Raw genomic sequence first — 23,257 nt, 5'->3', positions numbered from 1 at the left:
TTATGTATGATATAATGAAAATCTGGAGCAGTATTTCTGATTTAACAAACAATTCTTTGATCTGATGATTTTGGATGCCGACTGAATGTCAGAAAATTTGAGTAAGGGAGGGCCCTGGTCATGTATTGTACGTTCCTTTTTTTCCCCAATGGGTTTTCAGATGTGTAGTTCATGTGTGTTATTCTCATCCAAAAGGCCTATGGTTTTCACATTTTATATATGTTTTTGCAGGTTCAAGAGGCAAGGGCGGCAGCTGAGAAAGCCCAACAGTTGTTACAAAATGTAGCCAATAGGAAGAGAAATAGACAGTTAGAAACAGGTGGACTTGTCATTACCAAAGCAGTTTATGGTAATCGGAAAGCTTTGAATGAACCAGGAGAAGGAGATGATCAATTAGCTTCACAAGTTGTTGATGTCACTTTGCCCTTAAATTTTTTGGTTAATGATTCTGGGCAACTCAAGGTATGTTTCTTTCATGTTCTCTTTTGGACTGAGTATGTATATATATATATATATATATATATATGCCCATTAAATAAATTGATTATTTCATGCTTCATAGCTTTATAAGCAAAGGCTTTGTTTGATTCAGTCACAAGCTTCGGCTGTTCACAGAATTTTTTAAAAGCCTGCATGTGCATGTAATCACATATATTTGCTATCTGCATTAGCATGTAGACATGTGAGATGCTGTACAAGAAAAAAAAAAGACGGGAGGAAAAAACAAATGAAAGGTGAAAAATTTTGTTAGGGGGTTCCTGTTATCCCAAATCCCGTTTTAAATGCTTAACAGCTTCAAGAGATTACTTAGCCATTTTCTAAAAAATATATCCTAAGATGTATACATTATGTAATCAATCACCTTCAATACGGCTTGTAATTACCATGTTACTCTTATATGTTTTACATACTTACAATCTTCCTAAATATTTTAGATAATGGACCCTTGAATTTAATAAATAGCAATAGCTCTCAGGTTGGTCTAAAAAGGAAATTCTAGTATGCTGTTGATGGCAGTTATATTTTTATCACTCTGTAGATTGTTGTAGAGCTGAACCTTTATGTCAAACTAAACTCAGGCCAAGTGTAAAAGTGAACTCGCCATTCATTGCAACCCATAATGCAAGGCAATGTATTTACTTCTCTGTTGTTGCAGCTTCACGAGGGTGTAAAGAAATCGGGCATTATGGGCTTCTGTGATCCATGTCCAGGAGAACCCAAGCAGTTGTATGTGGAGTACACTTATGGTGGCGATAGATATGAGGTATTGCAATTTCCTCTTTTGTTTTCCTACATGAACATTCGGATGGTAGTTTAAATCTTGTATTGCCTAATTTCAAACAGGTGATAGTTGATGATTATGAGGAGTTGCTAATACCCCAGAGATCACATAGAGCCTGAAAGTCATCCAAGATGCTTATGTTCTTGGAACAGGTCCCAGTTGAGATTAAAAGCTATTACTAAAACTTCTTCTTTGGTCACCTCCTGCAATTTTGCATGCTATGCCATGCCCTTGAGGTATCATGGCTCATAGTTTCACTTTTTAATGTCATTTTCATTTTTGGGACGGTGTATTGAATAAGAGGGTTAATCGCATTTATGGTGCAGCTTACTGTGATAAAAGGTTTTATTAAAGCTGTGTCCATAGAACCATTGTAGTCCCAATTACATTGTCAGATGTTCTACAATTGGGGGGCTGATTTCAGTTTCTCATTTGCCTCTATAAAACAGGCACAATAGAAATCCACATTTTAAGGAATGCATTGCTGAGTATGATTTTAAAGCCCCAATATGTTACTAATAACTATAAGCAGTCAATGAGGTCATTGAAGAAAATGAAAACACACATCAAAAGAATCCAAGGAAATCTCATTCTCCCATGAGTATTGTTAAATCAGAAGTTGACAAAATCACCAAAAGTCATCAAATGAAGCTGCCCAATAAAACAGGATGAATTTGAATTAGAAAGATTGAACCCCACTTTATGCGGAAGCAGAATAATCTCATTAATCACTTGAGCACACATGAGATTGCTCATCAGAGCACAGCTGCAGCGCTGCAGCGATGGGTAGCAGCCGAGGTAATTGTGGTGTGTACAAGTAACACGATCAGCTTGGGCACTAGAAGCTTGATGCATATTATGACAGAGTATGTTTAACAATGAGTTCCCCACTGGATGGATCAAAGGATGCTTCAATTTCTGTGGAAAAACATCCACTAGTACTTTCTGAGCCATGGAATCCGACTGATATGGGCTTGGAAAGAAGCTTCACTCCTTGCTTCCAATATCTGTGGACTGAACCCATATAGAACAAGGTGAGTTAAAACAAGAAACAAACCTCTTTGCAGGTCTCTACACTGATCCTTAAGGACGGGAAAGAAAATTCTTTTGCAAATGCACCTTAGCATAAAATTAAGGCATACCTGGCCCAGTAGGTAATACAGTGCAGTTCTCGGCATCCATCACCCAATCAATCCAAAGCACGAATCCATGGCATATCCCAGTCTCAGTAAATTCAACCTGCAGGTGGAAGTAGCATTATTATTAGTGATAGAACTACAGAGATAGTTATGTTGATTCTAGAGACACTGAGAATGAATATGCAAATAGATCCTCGAGTTTGCATCATCTATATCTAAGACTAGAGAAGAATGTAGATGCTGATAAACAAAGGAAAGGGAAAATAAAAAGAAGGGTTAAACTTGTCTATAAATAAAGGAAAGGGAGAATAAATTTAGCAGATTCATAGCCTCTACATCCTCCTAGTTTCCCAGATTTCACATCTAAATGCAATCAGTATCACCAAATAGCCAAATTACAACAAGCATATCCAAATATCATTGCCAATTTCCTCAGTATGCACATACCATGGCTTTCCCAGAACAAGGATTTATTGGTTTGGAGAAATCAAATTCCATGACTGTGAGAATTTCACTGAGTTCCTGAAACGGGTCCAATGCAGTTGTATTACTGAAGGTGATAGAAGCCATCCATGACAAAATCTAATTTTGTTTTCTTCTACCCTAAAGGCACCTTGTCTTTTAAAAAACATAATACCATGTAAATTAGATACCTTAATCTCCCCACACTGCCAGACAAAATAAGGCAGACAAGGACCTTCTTGAGCTTCAGGCAAATCACCACATGCCCCTAAGGTGGCATTTACAACTGAATGGTCCAAACCCTCAATCTTGTTTAGGCATCTGCGACTGTTCCAAAGATCCTGCATAAAAAGATTTGCAATGCCTAAAATATAACATGGAATAGTCACATACTTGGTTCCAAGTTCAAACCATTGGATACAAAAACACTTACAGGGAGAGACATGGCACAAGCCCTCAGAATTCCTTTACAAGGCATTATTACTACATCTTCAGATAGGACAGAATTAAGCATAGTCCGTTCCTTCCTTTAACCCATTTCAAAACAAGAAAAGCAGTTAGGTAAATTGCCTGACCTGAACACACAATACAAATCAAGAATTAAGTGTAATACTGCCTATCTGTACCTACAATGGACCACTTATACAGAACACTGGTCAATGATCATCATATAAGTTAATAGCAATGATGATAATGCGAATAAACTCTCAGCAAGGCAGCTGGTTCTTAACATGTCACGATAAAGTAATTCACAATACAGGACTACTAAATTAATATTTTTTTCCTCTTGCTTACTTATCAAAAAAAAAAAAAAAACACGAGTACTAAAATATCTAAAGTACATATTTGAAGGCACTAGATAAAAGAAACCCACAGTGCCAGCCAACTTTAGAACCTACTTGAACTCACTTAGAAAACGATGTTCTATCTCCTAGTGGTATTTTGAACTAATCTTACTTGTACTGAGATCTAAAAATGAAAAAGCACATGTGTGTGAACTGATGTGAGCAAATACTTTAATAGGCAATTTACTCATTCATGCGGCTTTGTCACAACACTTCTATCATGACCTGACAATAGACTAGGATGAAATAGATGGAGGTCTAGTGATATACTTGAGGAGAATGCATCTATTACTCAGTAATCTACTGAAATTGAAATTCATTGCTAAAATCAAGAAATCCTGAAAATGAGTAATGATTGTACTATTTACCAAAACCGCAGGTTCTGCCATGGAAGCATGCCTTCATTTCCATAATAGAAAGGTTCTCCGATCAATAGGTCAACCTAAAGAAAGAACAGGAAAACACACTGCTTGAATTCAATTTGTAGCTGGTTGGCAGGAGCTTGAAATATTTATATAAAATACTCAAGGAAAAGAGGAATAATATTTGACCGTTGGGTACTTATCAAAAAAAAAAAATATTTGACCAGTTGGGCAATTGCAGCTCAAAATACTATGCAGCTGCATATCACCAGAGACTTTAGGTATTGGATATCCTGCAACTTAACTTTTTAATGAAAATATCACCACCAGAACAATTTTGAAGAAAAACATCACGAATTCACATTGCAAAAGAAAATAGAATTTTAAAAGTTCAAAATCCTGGTACACAAGCTGAATCGGGGATGAATTACCTTTTTCTGACGAGTATCTAGAGTAGTCAAGCATGTTTTCCAGTTCTGAAGAACTTCTACACGATCCATGGAGAAACCATTTACATCAGCAACAGCTTGCAAATATTGGGTACCCTTGTCTCGTAACCCTGGAAATAATGATATTACATGTGATGTTCTTGAAAGATGAGCAATGAGAATTGCCAGGAAAATACTGTCATCTGTAACAACACATAAGGAGATCACTTTTCCCTGCAACTGCAAGGAAAACAGCTCATATTAATGAATTAAAAATGCCATGACAAATAAAATAAGAGGGTGAAATAAATAATTATGTATTTTACAAAAATAAAATAAAAAAATAGAGTTCAGATAGTTTTGAGTTTCAATATAATGCAAGAGACCAACAGCAGTTCCTCAATGAGGTGAGTGAACAAGATTCAAAACTGTTGTAAGAGGGATACAAGACAGGATATGAGTAGGGGTATATACAACTTTAAGATATCTTCATTTTCCATTTTATTTCCAAAATGGCAGAACAAAATTTGTCTTGCCTGCTTTAGAAGGCAAAGAAGAGAAGATGCACATGATGATTCAAAATATCAGTATTGAAGGAAATAGAAAGGGTCCACAACTACAAGACATCTCAATAGCCTTCAAAAACTCTAGCATAGGACCACACAACAACAAAAGAATAGCTCTACTTAAATAATTATAATACATGAAAAGAGGCATTAAAAAATTGAACATCGAAAGAATAATTGCACACAAAACCAATGGTCTTTCTTTGGAAATAATAATAATAATAACAATAATAATAATCATAATTTCTTTTTTTGAAAAAAAAAAAGGAGAAAGAAAACAAAAACAGACTTGGCTTGGAATTATTATGCATTCTAGCAGCAACAAGTACCAGTATAACACATAAAAATAAATTTATTGAAACAGAAAAATAGTGCAGGGGCCCCAAATCCCATTATTTATTTATCTATTTATTTCTCTAAAATTTCAAATTCTAGGACTTGAGACTAAAGAAGTGCAATCACAAAATAGAGATGCCATGCACATCTTTGAACCTAAAATTATCGTTTGGAATTCAACAGAATCAGATCATCCAATCACTGTAAACTGTGAACCCAAAACTAGTCTTCCATTTGGAAACTTAATACGTCTCTGCGACAAAATCACCCATCACAAAAATGTAACTTGAAATCACCACCCAGCACATACACTTTCATATTCCAGCAACAAGCTAGTTCATTATAGACAAAAGAAAGCTCTAATTCATTCCCAAATAGAAGTAAGCTCCCATGCTCATATGTAGCTATAATGGCAGAACATGCAGTCAGCCAACTCAGTCAGAGCCTCACACAACTGTGCATATAATAAATATTGTGTTTGTTCACTTGATCCATTGTGATAAGTCTCAATAGATGCTACCAAGACCCATCTTCTGACAGAATTCTATAAAAGCAAGTATATTCAAGGACTGAACTGTTTATGTACCAGGTTATACTAAACAAGATTCTGATGGTGGGTTACTTAATTCATATGCATTATTTTATTCACTAGGACATGTTCTAGGTGAATAGGTTTAAGGGAAACTCTAACTAATTATTTCCTTCAGAGAAGTCAATAAGTAATTTGATAGATAGTCTGTTTTCTTACCATCCACTTCATACAGTTTGAGCCAAAGCCTAAAGGTGATAACCCAATAGGTTATGATATTTATATATTCATTTTTGTGGGCAAGCTAGTTTAAGGACATTAAGCAGCCAATGACAGATTGCAAAGTTGGCTGACATATAATAGTCAGACATTTGATAATTATTTTATTAGCAAGCCAGGATTGAGTGCAGCAAAGAAAGAATATCAGACCAACAAACACAAAAAGAGTTTTTTTGTCATGGGCACATCTTAAGTGGAAAGCAGTTTTACATAATTACCAAAAAAAAAAAAAACATGCTAAAGCTTAGTTTTCTGCATCAGGATTTTCTGGCTATTGTTCATATGTGTGCGTGCGCACACGTACATGAGAGAGAGAGAGAAAGAGAGATCTTACAGTATTTTTAATGGCTGTCAACATGGAAAGCCTCCATTCACTGTCTCCATAAATTGCAACTCTTTCTGGTGATAGGATCAGTTGAGAATCTCTAGCAAATAAATCATGCTGTCCTATTTCTGTTCTTGACAATTGAGTCTTGAGATTATAGGAGATGCTAATATCAGTATGAATTGCATGTAAATGCACCTCTTCATGTTTGGACACATATATACCTTTCCCTGGAATGAACCAAACACATTGTTTCCAATGGTCACACCAATCCCCAGCACCTAATAAGACATCAAACCAACAAATTCTATTATTATGTGAGCACAAAACTCTATAGTTTATATGAAGGAACTCAAAAGATGATCTCTACTTGGTTCAACATTTACTAAGAGCGGCTCAAAAATTGAGACTCACATACAAGTGCATTTGTCCATTGTTATGTGTTTGGAAGCAACATCAAGGGAAATTACTTTCCAAGTGGATTTTTATTGCAAAACATTATAATAAACTTCTAGATCAGGATCTAGTTAAAGAACTGGTTTTAACTTTGCCATCAACGTGATTCATATAAGAGACAGGTTCCCCCTGTTGTGTGATAAAAGTTAAAACCTTTGTTGCACAGATGGAAAAAGTTGTGCTTCATTGCATTATTGCGATAGCACTAGAATTCAATTTTCACCCACCTGTCTTTTCCAGTGTTGGAACTAAAAATAAATCTTAAGTAAACCATTAAAAGGCATTCTACTGGTCATTTGAAATCATTCTTTCTTTTAGTTGCTTCCAGAAGCACCTTAAGTAAGTGATTACATGAACATGATACACCACTACTCACTGGAAAATGGTGTTTGTGATTTGTTTATGTTGAATGGAACACTTATCCATTTTGGAGCAGTGGAGTAAAAGATCGTCCCCTCACAATCAAGCTGTAGAATCCACCTGAACAAAAACCGAAAATACTGCCATAAGAGTCCCTATAAAAAAATAATGAAATGAAATGATGACTACAGCAGAAAAATGTTTACCATGAGACAACAGCATGAACACTGCCATTGTCAATTGCCTTTATGTGTAGTTCAGTTTCCTCATGACTGTCTGGCCGTTTCGAAAAGTCAAATTCAAAAATTTTGAAGGGTTCTGACAGCTGGATAAATATTAAATTGAGTAGGAACTAAACAGCTTGTCTTTTCTAACTTTGTAGAGAAGTATGTAATGCCAGTACCAGTTTTATTTCTTCTTTTATTGCATCACAGTGCATAGCATATTGTTGCTGCTTGATGGATAAAATAGTCTCCTGGCCAGCTGGAACAAGACAAACGTTGTCTAAAGCTTTCGCTTCATTATTATATAAATCATGCAGCTTCCACAAAAACTTGCTTTCAACCAGCTGCAGGGGAAAAAATGCACTAGTGAGTCTCAAATTAATTAGACCAGTTCTTTCTCAACCTTGAGAGAGGGAAAATGTCTAAACACTTCAAAAAATGCATGGTCAAGCACCTGGCCATAAGTAGTTGCTCGGTATGGCACGGTTTTTGCATTTTCCACTAATAGCATGTCATGTGCATGTTGTAAAGTCGGTATAAGCCCTTCCCCCAGCAACTCTGAGTCTAGTATCTCACTAACCTGCATTAAGATTTCAAAGTGCTTTATAAATTTGAAAACAATGAATCGACGTCCAGTGATGTATGCAGTATGCCTGACCACCAAATTAACTGATCAAAGCAAAACACTACATCAGAATTAGCATGCAAAAACAGACAAAAATGTGGACTTCTGGTGCTATCAGTGGCAGAGAGTCACCCTGAAAAGTAGGGACATGGATTAATAACTAGGCTAAATTTGTCCTTTTTATTGAATCTTGCCCCCAATGAAATAAACTTCTTATATTTTGTGCCTGCCCCACCCCCTCCCCCTCCCCCTCCCCCTCTTCAGCATCCTTAAGGTTGACACATAGTTAAAATGCATGACAACACGCATTACACGCCCATGGCAACTAGTCCAATTACAGTTAACATACCAAAGGGGAAGATTTAACAAAATATTCCTGGCCCAACTACATTAGCCTAGGATAGGTTACCGATGGATAGCAAGACTATGTAGAATGCAGCTGGTTTTATATGTTTTATTAGAATGACCCCTATCACAAGCTCAAAGCATGGAATTTAAGCATCTTAGCTTCTGTTGCAATGTCAGTGTCAAGTTTATGCAGGCAAAGTCATCATGCCAATCATCTAAAATGAGGCCAGTTGCCATTACAGGTCATTATCACACCCAAGAATGACCAAACTGGCACTAGATATTGGGCTTTCTGGTTTACCATAAGTTTTACTTCTATAAGTAAACTCATTTACCAATTATTAGTATGTTCTCTGAAACGGCCTTTTCCAATGCAATAGAGCATGTTGCAAAAGATTAGAGAACATCGACTACTCCAGTATCAATTCTGAATGCTGACCCAAGAATCCAAGCATAACAGTTAGTGAAATTATAAATCAGATCCAATGCTAGTTACAGGAGGTTCTCATACAAAGTTACACATAGGAAGAGAGTATGAACAAGTGCTCAACCTTAGGTGATTGAATCATGTTTCTTTCTATTTTAGGTGATTGAATCATGTTTCTTACTTCTTTATATCAATTATCAAGAGCGCAAAGAGTATATTACATTTTTTGTATTTCTTAAGAAGCAGTTTTAGATGACATGAAAGCAATAAGGAAAAATTTTGCCCTCCTTGCTTTACATTCTTTGTGCAATACACATTTTTCCTAGTAAAGTTCCAGTTTTTACAAACCCTCCCATCCCTTGCGATTGCTCCTACTATGTGGGTAGTATCGCTTGTCACCTGTCTCATTCACAGCATAAATTTTCTTACATGCTCAGATAAATTGCAGAACAAACTCAAAAATTAATGTGGGCTGCAAATCCAAAAACAGTATACTCACTAGCACATCTGCCCGTGAAGTGATATCCACGCCAATATTAAGTTCATCAGAGCGTTTGTTAATAACATTTATTTTCCTTCCCATACCATTGAGGTGCAGAACCTTCCGCATCAACTTCACCATTGGAAGGTAAGACTCACATGCTGTTACCATTCCCTCAGTTCTAGGACACGCCACTGAGTCACCAGAGCCCATTGCCCTTGCAGCCATCATTGATAACAAGCCAGTTCCAGCACTGCACAATAATAATTGAATTGCGACCAATAAGAAAGAAACCACACAGATTCAATTACCCAGAAGGGCAGAGTCTCCAATGTCAATAATCTAATGAGACAAACCACACACAGGATTATGCAAAGTATATAAGAGGTACCCAATATCAAGAACACGGCAATTTTTGGTAACCGTCTTGTCAATGGCTTCGCGAAAGGCTCTGTTCCTGCGAGAGTCGTTGAGCATGTCAAGATACGACGTCGTAGACAAAAGGGGTTCGGAGGGGTTCTCTGAAACTTGGTCTTCTTCGTCGATGACGACCCACTCCGAGTTGCCGGTGAGTGGATCGAGCTTTAACTGGAAGAGGCGCTGAGCGGAGGAGGAGCTCATTGTTCGTCTGGGTCTGAGTCTGAAGCGAGTGAATGAGTTAGGGATAGAGCGAGTTAATGGATGCCTGAAGAGGAGAGCCATGGAATTTTGGTAAGAGAATTGAGAAGTGAGCAGCGAGACATGGCTAGGGGGTGGAGGAGCGGCGCCGCGCGGCAAGCGAAGGACTCTTGTTGGTTTCGAAACCTTGGCATACGAAAGCCAAAATATGTTTTTAAGAAACACAGAAAATGTTTTTCCTTAATAAAATAAACAAATAAATGATTAATAATAATTTTATATTTATTATTTTATTGCTCCAATATTGATTATTAAAACCTTTTATCTTTTTGTCTATTTTTCATTAAAACCAAATAAAAACTATCATTAGATATAGATTAGAATAAAAATATTAAAAATACAATTAAAATTAATAACTTAAAACTAAATAAATAAAACTAAAATATTAATTTTTGGTGTAAATTAATCTTTTTCTCATTTTTTATTTATTCTTTAAGTATTGTATATTTTTTTTTATAACTAATTCTCTTATTTTTATTTCTCGTTAATTTTTTAAAAAATTTTAAAATTAAAATATTAAAAATATGATTAAAACCAATGATAAAAATATCAATTTTTAATATAATAACTCGATTTTACAAATATACTAAAATATATTGAGAATTATGATAAATATTTTGACACAATATATTTATGATACTATAAATGTTGAAAACTTAATGAAAATATTATAAAAAAAAATCTAAAAAGAAAATGATAGAAGAAGTAATAATATATATTTTAATTTTTTATTTAATAAATCAATGATACAATTTATTATATTTAATAATAATATGGTGAAGGTCCATAAAATATATGAATTTTATAAATTTATATTTGTTACTAAATCATATTAAATATTATTTAACAACAATATTACAACATTGATAATAATATGTCCAATTTAAAAATAAAATTATAATATATAAAATAAAAAAAATGATGATACATATATGATTTTTTTTAATATTTATATTATTTATATTTAATTAATATATAAATAATATCAAAAAACTCATGAAGAAAATTATAATGATAATTTTATATTTTTGGTAATCATTTAAAATAAAATATTTAAAATTATTTTATTTAAAAAAATATTATTTTAATATTAAAATTACAATCTATTTAATGATTATCGAGTTCAATTTGACTTAGCTTAGCTTGATATGTGACAAGTTATTTGATGAAGCATTTTAAATTTAATAAAAAAAAATGTATCATTTTTGAAAATGGCAAAATATTATTTTTAATATTTCATTTTATAATATAAAATTGAATTTAAATATCCATCATGGTTTATATTGAGTTTGTCGTATTTATTTTGGAAGATTTATATGTCGTGAAGGTGTGAGGGGGGCAATAAAACGGTTACTCGGAATCAGCCGCGTGGAATTAGGGCAATGGCTGGAGCATCTTCGCCCTGCATCTTCTGTCAAATTGCCCGCTCTTACACCTCCACCACTCTTCTCCACTCCGTCTGATCTTTCTCTCTGTATCTCCTTCTCCATTCCTCTCTATATATTTGATTGTTTTCTGATGGACTCTTAGGGCGTGCAGGATGACAAGGTGGTTGCATTTCAAGACATCAACCCTTCCGCCTTCAGGTTCTATTTTTTCCTCACCCTTAATTTCGTTTCAATTTTTCCTATGGATATTGATTCTCGTATTTTTTGTGCGTTCTGTTTGGTTCTGCATTGTAGAAAATCGAAAGCTTGGAAACCCGTCCCTCAATTTCTTTTTGTTTTATTATTGAAACAGGGATTTCGAGATTGTAGATTTCATTTGAAATAAAGCATATGATCAAATGCCGTAGATAATCAAAAGCACGAAAACCTGTCCCTCAAAATTCTTTTTGTTTTATTATATGAATAGGGATTTCGAGATTGTAGATTTTCATTTGAAATAGGGCATATGGTCAAATGTCGTAGATAATCAAAAGCATGAAAACCTGTACCTCAAATTCTTTTTATTTTATTATTGAAATAGCGATTTCGAGATTGTATATTTCATTTGAAATAGGGCATATGATCAAATCAGGATTGGTACTTGTGAAATATAATTCAAAACAAATTAAAGGACGACAAAATGATTTCATTTAATGTGGTGGAAGGTTAAGTGTTCCATGGAGTTGCAGAATTTTCAGGTGCAGTTACAAGCCATTCGAACAAATACCATCCTGTCTCCTTTTTGAAATGCCATCACCTTCATCATTGCCCTACTCATTCATTTGTGTTGATAGCTCCCTTCTTTGTATCATTTGATTCCCAGGGGGTGTCAAAATTCACCCATGTGGTTTTCCATTGGTAAACTGACAAATTGGAGTTGGTCAACTTGATAGGCATTACTTGGTAATTCCTGTGGAGCACATCGCAACTGTTAAAGACCTCCAGAGGAGAGCTGAAGATTATTCGTTAGGTAAAAGAAATCTTAATGAAAGGGATTAATGTGTAGTGCAAACCCTTCAGAGTGTTCTCCTTGATTTTTGCTCTTCTTTTATTTCCTATGGCTAATCTTCATTTTCTATATCTTCTCTAGTTGGTCACATGTTAAATGTGGGGCAAACCCTACTACACAGAGATGCACCTCATTCCATGGAGTACAGGTATTTGTTTCTGTACATGAAGAAATGTGTCTTAATTTTCAATACCCTCAAATTGCAGCTTTTCTATGTGCAACCTTAGATTGATCCAGAGAAGCTACTCTAGACTTCAGTTACCACCATTAGCTGTTGGAGTGTCCAAGAGCCATGTATTATTGAAAAGTATGTAATATTAACAATCTTGGTAGACAGTGGGACTATCCTTGGTGGTTCTCTTTATTCACTTCAACTGGATGCTTTGTTCCTATTTTATTTGTTTCTTTATGCTTATATATATGTTTTGCAAGTGCAAAGTATGAGATGTTTTGTTTTTAAGTTTCATTTTCATTTTTCAATGGGTAACTGCCAACATGCATGCATTCAAATGCATTTCAGAAGTGATCCTTTAGGTATTTGATTGGCATTGCTCTGTAATGAGTGTAAAATATATATAATGGATGAAGTCAATTAACATGAAGGTAAAAAAATTTACGGAAAAATAGAGAGAAAGGGTATGTTTGGTTCTTGGAAAATTTGAAGAAAAATGCAAGGAAAGGAAAATAAAAAGAAAAAGTAGTAGGAAAGAAAAAGTGAAGGAAAATGAAAATTAGATTCAAAGTTAATAAAGTATTTTTATATGCTATTTTAAACTCATTCATTTTATTTTAACTCTTTTATATAAAGATTAAAATATTGTAAAAACTCAAATTTCTAATTAATTTAATTTCTTTTGTATTTTCCATTGTAAAACTAAATATGAAAAAATCATGTTCTTTAACATTTTCTTTCTTAGTACTTTTGTGGAACCAAACATATTAGAATGAAATTAGGCATGTGGAATAAATTTAAAACTAAGTTATGGACATAACAATGCAAAACTTGAGTTTTTTTTTTTTTTTTTTTTAATTTATTATTTATGTATTTCTATTATTTTATAAATTAATGTTTTGTATATAAATTTGGAATTATTGACAAAAATTTCATCTAATCTTCTTGTGTCCCTTTTGCCAGCTTTGGCTTTCATCGGCCTCCATTTAACAGTGTTAACCATCTGCACCTCCATTGTTTGGCACTTCCTTTCACACCTAGGTAGGTCATTGGTTGTTGACTGTTGTTATGTGCTTGAATATTTTAGTTTTTATCATGGCTTTAATTCTGAAAGAGCTTAAACAGATGGAAACGTGTAAAATACTTGTCTTTGGGACCGTTGGGTGGATTCATTGAAGCTGAGAAGTTGTTGGAGAAGATAAAGCCATACCCCGATCTCTAAAGTGTGACCGTATTCAATTACCTGTCATTTAGTTTATCTTCTGTTTTGTTTATTGATTTTCAATTGTAAGTTCTCATACAAACGGTTCTCACTTTGCAAATAAGTTTATATAAATTTTGTAGCCTATCAAAATAATAATAATGATAATAATAATAATAATAATGTGATGAATTTCTCTGTCTTTCATGCCAATCAGGTATATAGGATGCTTCTCACCAAGAAATCTGTATTGAAGATGCTTCAAAATTCTGATTGGATGATCTATTATCCCTATTGATGATACTTGTGTTTCAGGTAACCATGTTGATGGTAGTGATGGCTGCTATATAATGCATCTCAGGGATACCAGGATCATTGCTTTTGCAAGAGAGTATACCAGCCAAAATTTGGCTCCCTGTCTTATGACTCATGGGCCAGGTTGGGAAACTGATCATATTTGATTGATCCAACAAAGGGGTGTGGATGGGTTTTTGGGGCACTGAAAAGAAACTATACAATTTTTCTGGAATTTTAGAAGTATTTTTTAAAGAAAAAAATAATCTTTGGTTGTTGTGTATTTTGGAAGTTCAGACAGGTTCATCAACAGTTACCCTGCATTTGATTTGTGGATGAATTCCATGTTACTTGTGCAAAAGTAGACAATGAGGTGATTGCTCTGTATCAGCATGTCATTTAATTGGCTCAATTCTTGGCCAAGATGGCCTTGCTGACTTCCCTCAAATGGTGATGATAAATCCTAGAATTTTTGCTATGTGAATTAGTTATTTCGATCAAAATGCGTGCTATGTGAGTATCCAGTTAAGGAAAGGTGAAAAGGGATTTTCAGATCTTGTTGCTATTATGTGCTAATTAAATAAGAAAAGTAGAGGAGGAGAGAGAGAGAGAGAGAGGGAGGGAGGTGAGGATAACTCCTAGAAATTTTTGCGTTGTGAATCATTTTTTTTTTCTGGTCAAAATGTGTGCTATCTGAGTAACCACTAACCGGTTAAGGAAAAGTGAAAAGGGATTTTCAGATCTTGTTGCTGTTAGGTGCTAATTAAATAAGAAAAGTAGAGGGGGAGAGAGACAGAGAGAGAGAGAGGGAGGGAGGGAGGTGAGGATAACTCCTAGAAATTTTTGCGTTGTGAATCATTTTTTTTTTTTCTGGTCAAAATGTGTGCTATCTGAGTAACCACTAACCCGGTTAAGGAAAAGTGAAAAGGGATTTTCAGATCTTGTTGCTATTATGCTTATTAAAAATGAAAAGGAGAGAGATTTTGTTGCTATAATGTGGTTTTTCCTTTTTTAACTTTCTGTTGCCTTTTTTTTGAATGTTATAATTCCTTCTTACTTTGTTTGGCAACTGATATGAAAATTGGCAGGCCACAGGTCTTGGAATGTGGTATTGCCTGTTGCAACTGCAAAGTGCTAGCTCCTATGTTTCATTCAGACCAAGGTATAAATTTCATCTTGGATCATTTTATATTAAAATTTCTAGTTAGATAATGTAATTCATCTGTTCAAATATCTACTTAAGCATTCAATTAAAGCTGTTCTCAGTTACCTATAACATAATTCATTGATAGGATCCATTGCATTGTCATTTTTAATGTGTTTGTTTTAGTTACGTCCATGGTCTGCACTTTGGAATTACTTATTATATGGCTGTAGAAAAACTTAAGAGTTTAATTACTTGAACCAGAATTTTAAAAAACCTTTAATAAAAATATGTTAGCTTGGATGTCTTTGCATTGTAGATGTAAAATCACTGTTATAATGCTAGTGGTGCATACTTCATATCAATCTGGTTCATCTATGTTAGGCCCATATATTAGTTCAGCTAAAAGATAAGTCTCTATTCAAGAGTCTTCGCTGCTTGATGAGTAAATTCTTCTAGGCAGCCAGCTGTTTGAGTAGAAATCCTTTGTGGTCAATGGGGAAGAACATCCAACTATGTTGTCAGCTGTTCCTCATAATTTCCATCAGTCTGTCCCCTTTAGAAGTCTCACAAATTTATTATCCTACTCACACGATGATTCTAGTGGGACATATTGGTTCTTTGGTGCAAAATTATCATAACTTTTTCAGCTCTGAACATAAATGATAAGAATTTTCATCATGTTAACCAGCATTAAAATAATTTTTTTCCACTATTGAGGTCGCTAGATGCACTGTGATTATTTCATTTTATTTCCATGGCATTTAAAATAACAAATCTCTCTCTTCTGAGGTAAGCACTGTGATATGGAATTATGCTTGGATTGGAAAATGATACAGTAACAACATTGTCGGGAAAAAGCATCTTTTAATACAATCAACTACTGACATTTGCCAAAATTCAAAATATTGGTAAAACCCTGAAGTCACTTTTCCTCCATGTGGACTGGCACTGACTCATTACCATGTTCAGCTAAAGTTAAAATAATCTTTAGTCATAAATATCTCAGACCATAGTGTAAGGCAGTGGTATATATGTGGTTTTGGTGTTAGCTTTATTTAGGAAATAAAATGTTCTTGATTGACCTTATTTTGGTGCATTGGGTTGGGAAAAGGTTGGTTGTTTGTATCTGAGCTAATATCTTTGGGGAGACAATGGCTTATAAGGTTTTAGACCCATCTGGTGAGGGCCATAGAAGCCAGCAATGGCATATGCCTAATTTTTCTTGAAGTGGCAGGCATGCTGGATTGCATCATAATGCCATAACTTTGTCGGGGAAATTCCTATCTGTAATGGTGAACCACTGCAATTGGATGTTTGGTCTTATGTGGAGGATTAGATCTGACTAGGTTGTGATGATGAGCCACAGAAGATACTGGATCTTTGGTCTTATATGGAGTGTTTGTTCTGGGCAAGCTGGCGATGATGACCAACAGCAGATGTTGGATCTTAGGTTTTCTTTAAGAGGGTTGGGTCTGACTAAGATAGACATAATAAACTTTGCTGTGTCAAGTGATAGGATTGTATCTCTTAGAAGACCTGCTCCTTCCCATCTAGATATGGATTTATGATCTAGAAGTCGATCCAAGGTGTTCTAGACCCAATGAGCTCTTACGGCTTTAAAATGTGTCTACCTTGTTGAGGGGAACTCACTACATCTATAATGTAAATAACTTCCTTTTCTCTCACCCCTCTTATGGACATAATATCACATTCACCTATGATGTTGTGTCCCAAGGATTTCACAACCAATCCAATATGGCCTGTCACATTCGCCCCATATGGACACAACATCATCGTTGTGTGACTTGTGTCCTACAACATCATAGGGCTAGACATACAGGGTCTCACACTTAGATCGAGGATCGACTCTTTGTCATTTATAATGACCCAATTCCTCTTGTTTAGATACTATTTGTTTTGGGCCTACTACATTCTTATGACTTTAAAGCGCGTTAATTTAATTAAAAGAAGCTCATTACATATACAATGTCAAAATTTCCTCCAATCAATGTGAAATATCATAATCTACTTCAAGGATATCATGCAACCAAAAAGTATGAGATGACTTTGAGGCATCATGCAACCAAAAAATAGGAGAGGATACAATTATCATGAATTCTTTACTATGGTGGAATTCTCATCCGTGCTTGCATATTTATGCCAGTGCTGTGTCTTCAGACTTAGCACCGCACTATCCTATTCACATGTATCTTGTGTAATGAGTTCGCAGACAGCTTGCAAAGCTTTTTAAAGAGCCTAGCTTGATAGATTGATCATGTAAACTCAGGCTTACGCTATAAAAGGCGTGCCTTTTAGCTCAGGTTTATGGTATGATGGAATGAGTTGGTTGCATGCTTTGGCTTTGTGACCCAATAACCATCTGTAGTATACAAAAGACTAAGAAGAATTAGCTTTGCCTCTGCCAATCGAGATTGAATAAGAAGAGCAACAATGAGTGGAGGACACTTTTGAGTTACATATGAAAATGATGATGAAAGGATGTTAGTCATAATGCATGAACGTAAAAAGATGTTAAACTAGCCCCCACCTAAATATGGGGTCACTTTGACCGATGAAATGTCACAATACATCCAAACCAGACTTTCCATATGTTCGCCTAATTGCCTTTGTATATCAACCTGTCGGTGGAGTGGATGGAACCGCTGTACCCATAGATTTGCCATACAATTTTGATAATAAGGAGCTACACAGGCTTTATCTATTCGTCTTTTATTAACTCTTATGAGACAGGAGGAGGCATGGCTACATATTCTAAGATGGTGACACCATCCGTTAGGTAGTGCATATAATAACAATTCCATTGTTTGTGGCACTAGACTGTTACTAAAACAATATGGGCGTTTCTTTTGGTACATAAACAAACAATGAGCTCGAGGCACAACCCTTTTTGGGGGGTGTGATCTACCCACAATGTTTGTGTAGACAATCTCCACTAAAGGAAAATCAATTAATAATCTCTCTATGCCACTTTGTTTTAGTCCTTTTCTGGTAGTTTTGTCGTAGGGAATATATATTTATCGCGTGTTCGACCTTTTAGCTAAATAATGCTATTGTCTAACGCTGTGGCTTTAATTGAAAGACATTAAAAATCTTTCAGAATCAGTGTGCCAAATGCGGTAGGGCACCATTCTCGATTCAAATAATTGGACCTACTAAAATAATGCCCTCCTTTGTTTTTTGTTTTATACGTATATATGGTTGGTGACTGACCTTTTATGCAGCTGGCTCTTACATTAGCTTGAGAAAGGCTTAAAGCAATAGGACGTAGACTCCATGAACATTTATTTCTTTAGGTATGGCACCCATGATTCAAATCAAACTATCCAAGCATATCATCTTCCTCTATTATCCACTCTTGAGGGAGATAGGAAACGTTTGGATTGTAGAGAGGAACGACGTCGTTTTCAGTCTCTTGTTGTTTGTGCTTTGGCGGGTGGCAGTGATACAGCTGTGATTCATGGATGAAAGAAAAAAATGGTATACAATGATCAGCTTCTTCGAAAAACTGACGGCTCTGCACTCGGTTTCCTGTAGCCGACAACTGTAATCGCATTTTGTCGTGCTGTGACGTGGCCGTCATGCCCAGCGAGTATGAACCAGTGTCTGGGTCTGCGAGTATGCAGTGCTTACGGTCGGCAGTTCTGGGCCTGGGTCCCTTAGTGGTAGGCAGTGTGGGCTCACGGGAATCTGTAGGATCAAAAAATAGAGTTGGACTTCAAACGGGTCCACCAAATTGGGCCCACAAAGGCCTCCCACTTCAACTGCGTGGCACGAAGTACAAGGGTCTAAGCCCAGATTAATATGCCACGTTTCATGTTATGCGGGCCTTTTTATTGGATTAGCTGGCAAGTGCGAGAGAGGCTACTGGTATATTAAATGTCACAAGTGTCCGCTTCTCTTTGGGCAAATCACTCATGTGCTTCTCAAACGGTGAAAGTTTGTTCCATGACTTGTCTTGCTGGAACCATCTGATCGTAGATGTAACTGTGGCCTTTGTATCACATTAACTCCGGCTGATTCTATATGCTGAAATGGTGGAGGGTTGATGAGGCATTTTAATGGGGGCCAATGGAATTGTTCCGAGTCTCTACCAAGGTACAAATTACTAGGAAAATGGTTCATGAAATTTATACTCAAGGCTCATGTGGGGAAGAGGGGGGACATCAATTTTTCTTGGGACAAACAATAATATTGTCTTTTTGCCATTTTGAATCGGGCTTGCTTTAATAATCCTACTCGACCTTAGTACCTTATTGTTATATGGTAACGTAGTTGTTTCATGGTGACGAGCATTTGCAAGTCAAACATCAGAGGATGAAGTGAATTTAGGATTGATTGTTCTTGTTGACTTTTAAGGAAAAAAGAAAAGAAGAAAAGAAGAAGAAAGGAAATGACAAGTCAGTGCGGTCGAGATGGATGTGTGAATCTTACTTGTTTAATAAATAAGTATAGCATTCATTACTTGGTAGGGTGTTTCAGGAATTCTATATCGGATATGGAGTTCCACTTAATAATGATTGAGAATATCTTAAGGTAATGATAAGTTTTTCATTCTTTTTATTTTTTAAATGGGGAAAAAGGAATTAGTTTAGATGAATTAATTTGAGGAAGGAATAGAGCAGTGAATTGCAAATGCCCGCGTGAGGTAGGCGCGACCTTGGTAGATGAATGGATGGGTCACGTTAGTGAGTTTAACAGGGGATTGGACATGGTTGTTTACCACTTCACTATTTAGCAGCAGAAGCAAAGCATTGGGATAATGCTCGATACTACTCCCCTCAGAAACGTCCTCTCACCTCTCTTTCTCCCATCCTTCCAACAAACAAGGTTCGGGACCCAGAAGCTTCGTCTTTCCCTTCTTTTTAAAATCCTCCTTCGCTTCTCTCCTCTTAAGTCTTAACAAATTCAAACTCTCTCTCTCTCTGCCTCCTATGTAATATATACAATACTCTGTTTTCTGTCAATTTGGTATTCATGGCTTCCTCTTTCTTATTCCTCTTCATGACAATCTTTCTTACACACTATGTTTTTTCTTGTTCAGCCATCGTTCTGCTTCCTCTAACCCACTCTCTCTCTAAATCCCAATTCAACAGTACCCCCCACCTCCTCAAATTCACCTCCGCTCGCTCCGCCACCCGCTTCCACCACCGCCACCGCCAAATTTCTCTCCCACTCTCCCCCGGCAGTGACTACACTCTCTCATTCAACCTCGGCTCCCATCCACCCCAACCCATCTCCCTCTACATGGATACCGGCAGCGACCTTGTCTGGTTTCCCTGTGCCCCCTTCGAGTGTATCCTCTGCGAAGGCAAATATGACACCGCCGCCACCGGCGGCCTTTCCCCTCCCAATATCACCTCCTCAGCGTCGGTGTCCTGCAAGTCCCCTGCTTGCTCCGCAGCTCACACGTCGCTCTCGTCGTCTGACCTCTGTGCCATGGCTCGCTGTCCCTTGGAATTAATCGAGACCTCTGATTGTTCTTCCTTTTCTTGCCCACCTTTCTACTATGCCTACGGCGATGGAAGCCTGGTAGCACGCCTTTATCGCGATAGCTTGTCAATGCCAGCCTCGTCTCCTCTGGTTTTGCATAATTTCACTTTCGGCTGTGCTCACACCGCTCTCGGCGAGCCCGTCGGCGTGGCAGGGTTCGGCCGCGGCGTCCTTTCGCTACCAGCCCAACTCGCTAGTTTCTCTCCCCATCTCGGTAACCAATTCTCCTACTGTCTGGTTTCTCACTCGTTCGATGCCGACCGAGTTCGCCGGCCTAGTCCGCTCATCCTCGGGCGTTACTCCCTCGACGATGAAAAGAAGAAACGAGTTGGACATGACAGAGGAGAGTTCGTATACACAGCCATGCTTGATAACCCGAAGCACCCATACTTCTACTGCGTTGGACTCGAGGGAATCACCGTCGGCAATAGGAAAATCCCGGTACCGGAGATTCTAAAGAGGGTTGATAGAAGAGGTAACGGAGGGATGGTTGTTGACTCTGGCACCACGTTTACCATGCTGCCGGCGGGACTGTACGAATCGTTGGTGACAGAGTTCAATCACCGAATGGGCCGAGTCTACAAGCGAGCCACTCAGATTGAGGAGCGCACCGGACTCGGTCCGTGCTATTACTCAGACGACTCGGCTGCGAAAGTCCCTGCTGTAGCGTTGCATTTTGTTGGAAATTCCACTGTGATCTTACCCAGGAATAATTACTACTACGAATTCTTTGACGGTAGAGATGGACAGAAAAAGAAAAGGAAAGTGGGCTGTTTGATGCTTATGAACGGTGGAGATGAAGCGGAGTCAGGTGGACCCGCAGCGACCTTAGGGAACTATCAGCAACAGGGTTTCGAAGTGGTTTACGATTTGGAGAAGCACAGGGTCGGATTCGCCAGGAGGAAGTGCGCATTGCTATGGGACTCCCTCCAGCAGCGTTAACGTGCGCCGCTTGGTGGGCGGGTGGATGTGCTGCGCTCAGCCTAGGAGGTTTGACTTTTTTGGTCAGGCGTCCGGGGTTGACCGCACGTGGGGCTGTATGTAAACGGGCCGGGTTTTTTGTTTCTTTGCACTCTGCTTTTTGCTTTATGCACTCTGTTCATATTGTACATGTCACCCACCCTAAAGAGTGCATGAAACAAAAATGTAGAGGGCAAACTTGTAAATTTCCCCTCACGTCGAGAATAAAATATCTTTAAAATGTATTATGTAATAGTAAAATATTTTTTATAAAAATATCATTTTGACGGTTTTTATACTACAAAATAATTTCTATAGCGCCAACTGTCATTTTGCTTCATAGGAAAGACGTGATGGTGGGGACCCAGAGTCTTAAAAGAGAGTGAAAAATCGAGGGTTAGGATTTGGTACGGGAGCATGGTTGAGGAATCATCATGATGCGGATGTCGGGAGTAACGTGAGATCTTGATCTCTGATTTGGATGAGGCCCACCTTTGCCAAATTAGGGTAACCTCCTAGGGTTAGCGTACTCCCTCAGCCAAGTAATGAATAAAGTGCTTGTTGAGTCAGACGCATGAGAACACGCTTCTTCTGCCTTCTTCAATTCATCCCCCCTTCTATTTGTTTCTCACTTCACTCTCTGTGTTTGAAATTTTAGGTTCCGTGTATGAAAAGTTAAATTAGGGTTTGGAAAAAGGTTTCATTGTGTTGGTAACTTTTAATGAAGTGCATTTATCACACGTGAAAAAAAAAAAAAGACATTTTAGCCCTCTCACTCTAGAGCACTTTAGTCATAACAGTGCCTCGTGACTAATCATCTTGTAAATTTATATTATCCAATAGAAAATGTATTTGAAATGATGTCAATAACCAAACATGTATGGAAACTGAACCAACTTTAAGAGGCAAAAGCAGCTTTAATAAAAAAAAGCTTATCGCCAATCCTACCACATTAATTATATTTTGTGGTAGGATCAAGGATGATGAGACTGTGAGTGGTGTGGTTAGCTAGCAGTCCTAATCCAAATGTAACGTATTTTGGATTTACCTGGCTCCTAGTTTGTAACACTGATCCCAATGTAGTGAGAGCTGGCATCCAGTACTGGGTCAACTCAATCATCAAGTCCAGCTGTCTCCCCTTCTCTTTTAAGTCAGTCCTTCACTGCCTTTTCATGTCCCACTTAATTATCGTCTCTTTACTTCTTCCTTACTTCATTCCTCTCCATCAACCATACTCGTAGGTGGGTGTTATTTAATATCATAGGGCCCTCTCCATAATATCAAACTTCATTAAATGAATTATTAATTTATTGCTATTTCAAAATATCCACCACCCTCCCCCCTCCCCCTCGTAAAAGCTTCGAGTGTTGTACGGAAAAACGTT

The 23,257-nt window shown here is 36.9% G+C and overlaps 4 protein-coding genes across 6 annotated transcripts in view; 3 read left to right on the top strand and 1 right to left on the bottom strand.

Annotated features, from left to right (window-relative positions):
- The window catches only part of LOC100259128 (chaperone protein dnaJ 13), a 28,320-nt gene extending 26,561 nt beyond the window's left edge, over window positions 1-1,759 (top strand). The window contains exons 11-13 of the mRNA XM_002270030.4: window positions 232-462; window positions 1,157-1,264; window positions 1,345-1,759. Coding sequence (XP_002270066.1) covers window positions 232-462; window positions 1,157-1,264; window positions 1,345-1,401 — 396 coding nt within the window. The 3' untranslated portion in view covers window positions 1,402-1,759. The remainder of the gene's footprint in view (window positions 1-231; window positions 463-1,156; window positions 1,265-1,344) is intronic.
- An 89-nt stretch (window positions 1,760-1,848) lies between these two features.
- Window positions 1,849-10,288, bottom strand: LOC100243649 (protein arginine N-methyltransferase 1.6). The gene is made up of 14 exons (XM_010664191.3): window positions 9,866-10,288; window positions 9,493-9,727; window positions 8,048-8,173; window positions 7,773-7,937; window positions 7,576-7,694; window positions 7,386-7,489; window positions 6,563-6,834; window positions 4,522-4,758; window positions 4,097-4,170; window positions 3,317-3,410; window positions 3,075-3,224; window positions 2,869-2,943; window positions 2,425-2,521; window positions 1,849-2,296 (listed from the first exon to the last, which is right to left on the bottom strand). The coding sequence occupies exons 1-14, from the start codon at window positions 10,174-10,176 to the stop codon at window positions 2,139-2,141; spliced, it is 2,217 nt and encodes a 738-aa protein (XP_010662493.1). The 5' UTR covers window positions 10,177-10,288; the 3' UTR covers window positions 1,849-2,138.
- A 1,143-nt stretch (window positions 10,289-11,431) lies between these two features.
- Window positions 11,432-14,153, top strand: LOC100265964 (bifunctional adenosine 5'-phosphosulfate phosphorylase/adenylylsulfatase HINT4). Of its 2 annotated transcripts, XM_059733702.1 has the most exons (7): window positions 11,433-11,609; window positions 11,692-11,738; window positions 12,473-12,549; window positions 12,670-12,736; window positions 12,816-12,895; window positions 13,724-13,801; window positions 13,886-14,153. In XM_059733702.1, exons 1-7 carry the CDS (start codon window positions 11,535-11,537, stop codon window positions 13,897-13,899), a joined length of 438 nt encoding a protein of 145 aa, XP_059589685.1. In that variant the 5' UTR covers window positions 11,433-11,534; the 3' UTR covers window positions 13,900-14,153. The 2 variants fall into 2 exon arrangements, with proteins under 2 accessions (XP_002266460.2, XP_059589685.1); XM_002266424.5 differs by lacking the exon at window positions 12,816-12,895 and having other exon boundaries at window positions 11,432-11,609.
- Window positions 14,154-14,178: 25 nt separating this feature from the next.
- On the top strand, window positions 14,179-22,179 carry LOC100852959 (probable aspartyl protease At4g16563). 2 transcript variants are annotated; one of them, XM_059733692.1, is made up of 2 exons: window positions 14,179-14,399; window positions 14,553-22,179. In XM_059733692.1, exon 2 carries the CDS (start codon window positions 20,398-20,400, stop codon window positions 21,853-21,855), a length of 1,458 nt encoding a protein of 485 aa, XP_059589675.1. In that variant the 5' UTR covers window positions 14,179-14,399; window positions 14,553-20,397; the 3' UTR covers window positions 21,856-22,179. The 2 variants fall into 2 exon arrangements, with proteins under 2 accessions (XP_059589675.1, XP_059589680.1); XM_059733697.1 differs by lacking the exon at window positions 14,179-14,399 and having other exon boundaries at window positions 14,405-14,705; window positions 15,344-22,179.
- Window positions 22,180-23,257: the final 1,078 nt, after the last annotated feature.

The sequence above is a fragment of the Vitis vinifera genome, chromosome 2 (genome assembly GCF_030704535.1).
Source record: "Vitis vinifera cultivar Pinot Noir 40024 chromosome 2, ASM3070453v1".
NCBI lineage: Eukaryota > Viridiplantae > Streptophyta > Magnoliopsida > Vitales > Vitaceae > Vitis > Vitis vinifera.
This window is presented reverse-complemented; position numbering and strand designations above follow the sequence as displayed.